This window comes from Mesitornis unicolor, unplaced genomic scaffold (assembly GCF_000695765.1).
Source record: "Mesitornis unicolor isolate BGI_N332 unplaced genomic scaffold, ASM69576v1 scaffold53116, whole genome shotgun sequence".
Classification (NCBI taxonomy): Eukaryota; Metazoa; Chordata; class Aves; order Mesitornithiformes; family Mesitornithidae; genus Mesitornis; species Mesitornis unicolor.
In genome coordinates, this window is record NW_010192683.1 from 1,330 (window position 1) to 4,591 (window position 3,262).

Sequence of the window (3,262 nt, forward strand, 5' to 3'; positions counted from 1 at the left end):
TTGTGTACCGTGTGATATGATCTCTTTTGTGGCTGAGAGAGTTGCATTTAAGTGTTTAGACCTAGATAGTGAGCAGAAAATTCAGAGGACAGTGAAGAACCTAAGCAGCAGCGAACTCTCCTTCGTTTTCTATGTAAATAGCATGAAGAGTGATTGGATCTGTGAACTTCCTGATTTCCAGATAGCTTTATTCAGGATAGCCCTCATTTGTTTTCCTCATTGGTATGAGATTTGGTGAAGTACTTCTCTCATTCTAAAACACAGAGCTTAAGCAAGAGAAATTCTTATTAAAAAACCCCTTTTACTTATTTATCTATGCTTGTGACTGCAGTGATGTTGTTTCTTTTCCCCTGCTGTTCTCCAGGTTCTGAGTCAATCCAAGAATGAACAAATGCAAGAAGCCTTATGTTGACCAGACTACAAACCTTGAAAAGTTCAGTCCTGAAATTCTTGCTGAAATTGAGAAACTTTTTGCCAAGAAGTTTACTTACACTAAGCCAGTGAATAATGAATGGCAGCTACCAGATCCTAGTGATGCTTTTACATGCGATCACAAGGAATTCAACTCGCTCTTGGCTCTGAAGGACTCGATGAATGAAGTGAAGAATCAGCTGAGTGATAAGAACCTTCATGAATGGCATCAGCACACCTCGTTTACCAATAAAGCAGGGAAAATAATACCTCACGTGAAGAAATCTGTGAATGCTGAGCTGTGTACCCAGGCATGGTGCAAGTTTCATGAGATCCTGTGCAGTTTTCCTCTTCTCCCTGAAGAAGCTCTTCAGGATGGAGAACTGAACTCTGTCCACCTCTGTGAAGCACCTGGAGCTTTCATAGCCAGCCTCAATCACTACTTGAAATCCCACCGTGTCCCTTGCGACTGGAATTGGGTAGCTAATACTCTAAACCCGTATCATGAAGCGAATGACACCCTTACCATGATCATGGATGACCGTCTCATAGCGAATACGTTGCCTTGGTGGTACTTTGGCCCAGACAACACTGGTGATGTGATGACGCTGAAACATCTGACAGGACTTCAGAACTTTGTAAGCAACATGACCACAGTTCACCTGGTGACTGCTGATGGCAGCTTCGACTGCCAGGGGAATCCAGGTGAACAGGAGGCTCTGGTCTCACCCCTTCATTACTGTGAAGCAGTCACTGCCTTAATGATCCTGGGCACTGGAGGATCCTTTGTTTTGAAGATGTTCACGCTGTTCGAACACTGTTCTACCAACCTGCTCTTTCTGCTAAACTGCTCTTTTGAGGAGGTCCACGTCTTTAAGCCAGCCACTAGCAAAGCTGGAAACTCGGAGGCCTACGTGATTTGTCTCCGTTACATGGGCAAAGAAAGCATTCATCTGCTGCTGTCTAAGATGATACAGAACTTTGGAACAGACATGGTCAACAAAGCACTTTTCCCCCAGCATACACTACCAGAATCTTTCCTTAAAATACATGAGGAGTGTTGCATGTTTTTCCACAAGTGCCAGGTAGAGACTATCTCAGAGAACATCCATCTCTTTGAGCGCATGGGAGAAGCAGAGCAGACGAAACTGAACAAGTTAAGGGACTGTGCAGTAGAGTTCTTCATGCTAAGACTTCATATGAAACCCATTGCCAGAAATAACTGGCTTGTCAAGAAATCTCAGGCTGGTTGCAGCATGAATGCAAAATGGTTTGGGCAAAGAAACAAGTACTTTAGTACATACAATGAAAGGAAAATGCTGGAAACCCTTTCATGGAATGATAAAGTGGCAAAGGGCTATTTTAATCACTGGGCTGAGGAACATAATTTAAATAATGCTGGTAAAATGTGCATTTTGGAGGGATCAGCTTCTAACCTTGAGTGTAGCTTGTGGTACGTTTTGGAAGGAAAAAGACTACCAGAGGTGAAATGTTCTCCATTCTGCGATGGACAAGTATTGGAGAATCTTAATGAAGCTATGAAAGAACTGGTGGGGGGGAGGCTGAAAAGCAGACAAATGCTGCAGACTTGTCACTCGTGTGAGGTTCTTGCTGGGGAGCTGCTGCTGGCAGAAGTGTCTGATCTTTCCAGTTGTCATCAGGATGTCCTAAATGAACGATGTAGCGACCCATTCAAGTGCCTTGTGGTGGACTTCCCATCCCTCTGTGGTACTGAAAGCCAAACCAGTATGGAAATAAAGCTGCTGGACTCAGCCACGCTGCTGACTTTCAGCTTCTCTTTGCTTTATGATGGAGAGCCAAAGTACCAGCAGCAGCTTTTGGAGTGTGTTCTGCGTGCTTTGGATCAGCTTGCAGTGGGAGATGCACTGATTTTGCCCGTTCTCTCTTGTTTTACACGCTTCACAGCTGGACTGGTCTTTGTGCTGCATTGCTGTTTCAGATGCATCACGTTTGCTTGTCCGACCTCCCACGAACCACTGAGGGCTAGCGCTGCTTTGCTGTGCGTTGGTTACCACGGCCTCCCAAACCCAGCAGTTGAGTATCTGCAGCATCTGCATATGCTGATGAGCTCCTTACTGGATGTGGACTCTCCCCAGCAAGTTTTGCAGTTTGTACCTATGGAGGTTCTCCTCCAGGGCAAACTGTTGGAGTTCTTGTGGGATTTGAACACGGCCGTTGCAAAGAGACAGCTCCACTTGATTGTGCAAGCTAAGCAGCAGCAAGTGACTGGCAGTATTTCACTTTAGAGTAATTCTAGCGTTGAGCAAGTTGCTGCTGAGCAAGTTGCTGCTGCTAGACCTTGTTTCGCAGGCGGGTAGAAGGTGTTAAAAACATTGTTAATGTGAAGGCAGTGTTACTGTAAAACCTTGGAGTGACATTGTTACTGCTGGGAGGATGCTTTGTGCCATCAGTCCCACTTGCACCATATGGACTGTTGGATTGACCCGGGACTTTAATCTTGGGCAGGGGGGACTTGGGAGGGACAATGACTGAAGTAGAGAAACTGTTTCTCCTCTGTCTCAGCACTCTCTGACTAAATTTATTTGTAACTCACCTGGGTCAGAATTGTGGCCTCTCTAATGAGCGATGGAGGGTGATTACAGCCGTTCTGTCAGGCCAGTCGATGGGGGACCCTGTTGTGTGACATTAGCCCACTTCTGTGGAGCACAGTGTGAGAGTTCTGACACAACTGTGTACTTCTCCAGGGTTTGTAGAAGCTGAAACATGACTTTTGGGCCAGAACGCTCAGCAGTGTGGAAACCTGGTGTAAGACTTGAGGGATGAGTATCTCATGAGCAGGCAGCTGGGTTAAAAATGACTGCCTGTAAGC

The 3,262-nt window shown here is 45.7% G+C and overlaps 1 protein-coding gene across 1 annotated transcript; it reads left to right on the plus strand.

The window, feature by feature from the left end:
- The first annotated feature begins 383 nt into the window (after positions 1-383).
- Positions 384-2,678, plus strand: CMTR2 (cap methyltransferase 2). Its single transcript, XM_010187174.1, has one exon. The coding sequence runs from the start codon at positions 384-386 to the stop codon at positions 2,676-2,678; it is 2,295 nt and encodes a 764-aa protein (XP_010185476.1).
- Positions 2,679-3,262: the final 584 nt, after the last annotated feature.

Coding starts and splice junctions, on each gene's coding strand:
- CMTR2 (XM_010187174.1), top strand. CDS start 384: ATGAACAAATGCAAGAAGCCTTATGTTGACCAGACTACAAACCTTGAA.